At 63.9% G+C, this 640-nt stretch overlaps 1 protein-coding gene across 2 annotated transcripts in view; it reads left to right on the forward strand.

The window, feature by feature from the left end:
- Positions 1-530: 530 nt before the first annotated feature.
- Positions 531-640, forward strand: part of ACSL6 (acyl-CoA synthetase long-chain family member 6) — a 26,720-nt gene continuing 26,610 nt past the window's right edge. Inside the window, exon 1 of one of the 2 annotated variants that reach the window (XM_010135073.1) lies at positions 531-638. In XM_010135073.1, the coding sequence (XP_010133375.1) occupies positions 549-638 (90 nt within the window). In that variant the 5' untranslated portion in view covers positions 531-548. The remainder of the gene's footprint in view (positions 639-640) is intronic. The other variant, XM_010135072.1, reaches the window with a different exon arrangement.

The raw sequence follows: 640 nt of genomic DNA on the forward strand, positions 1-640 counted from the left end.
AAAATGCAAAGCTGGGACAAGGTGGTGTTTCGGAGCGCGGCTGCACAGCGTTCCGCACACGGAGACGCGAGAGCCGAGGGCTTGTGGCCAGAGCTGCTGAGCCCGTGCTGCTGGACCCCGCTGTGCTGCTGGACCCTGCCAGGAGTTGCGGCCACCCAGCAGCCCCCGTCCTGCTCGAGGAAGGCAGAGCAAGCTCCTGGCAGACCTAAGGGTGCAGTCGTAGCTGCATCCCAGAGCTTGTCACAGCATCCGTCTGCTGCAGATAACTGCACCTGCATCGCCTCACGTGCGCGTGTTCTCAGCTGTCCTGCAGCAGCGAGCTGTCTGCTCCTGCTTGCCCTTCCTGGGCTGTCCCCTCCTCTTGGTTCTCTTCCGTAGGCGCTGCTCTCCCCAGGCCACGGAGGCTGTTGGCGGGCAGCCGTGCGTTTGCGACGGCTGACAAGGGAAAGCACGTCTCTCCTTCCCAAGCTGCTGGTGCCCGTCCCGCGGCGTGACCTGACCGCATCCTTCTGGCTCTTGCAGAGTTTGCTGTTTCGCTCGTGGAGAAGATGCAGGCTCAGGAAATCCTGCGGAGCCTGCGGCTCCCCGAGTTCGATGACCTCAGCCAGTTCTTCCGCAACCTGCCGGCCACGGCGCTGGT

The sequence above is a fragment of the Buceros rhinoceros genome, unplaced genomic scaffold (genome assembly GCF_000710305.1).
Source record: "Buceros rhinoceros silvestris isolate BGI_N320 unplaced genomic scaffold, ASM71030v1 scaffold15834, whole genome shotgun sequence".
Lineage (NCBI taxonomy): Eukaryota > Metazoa > Chordata > Aves > Bucerotiformes > Bucerotidae > Buceros > Buceros rhinoceros.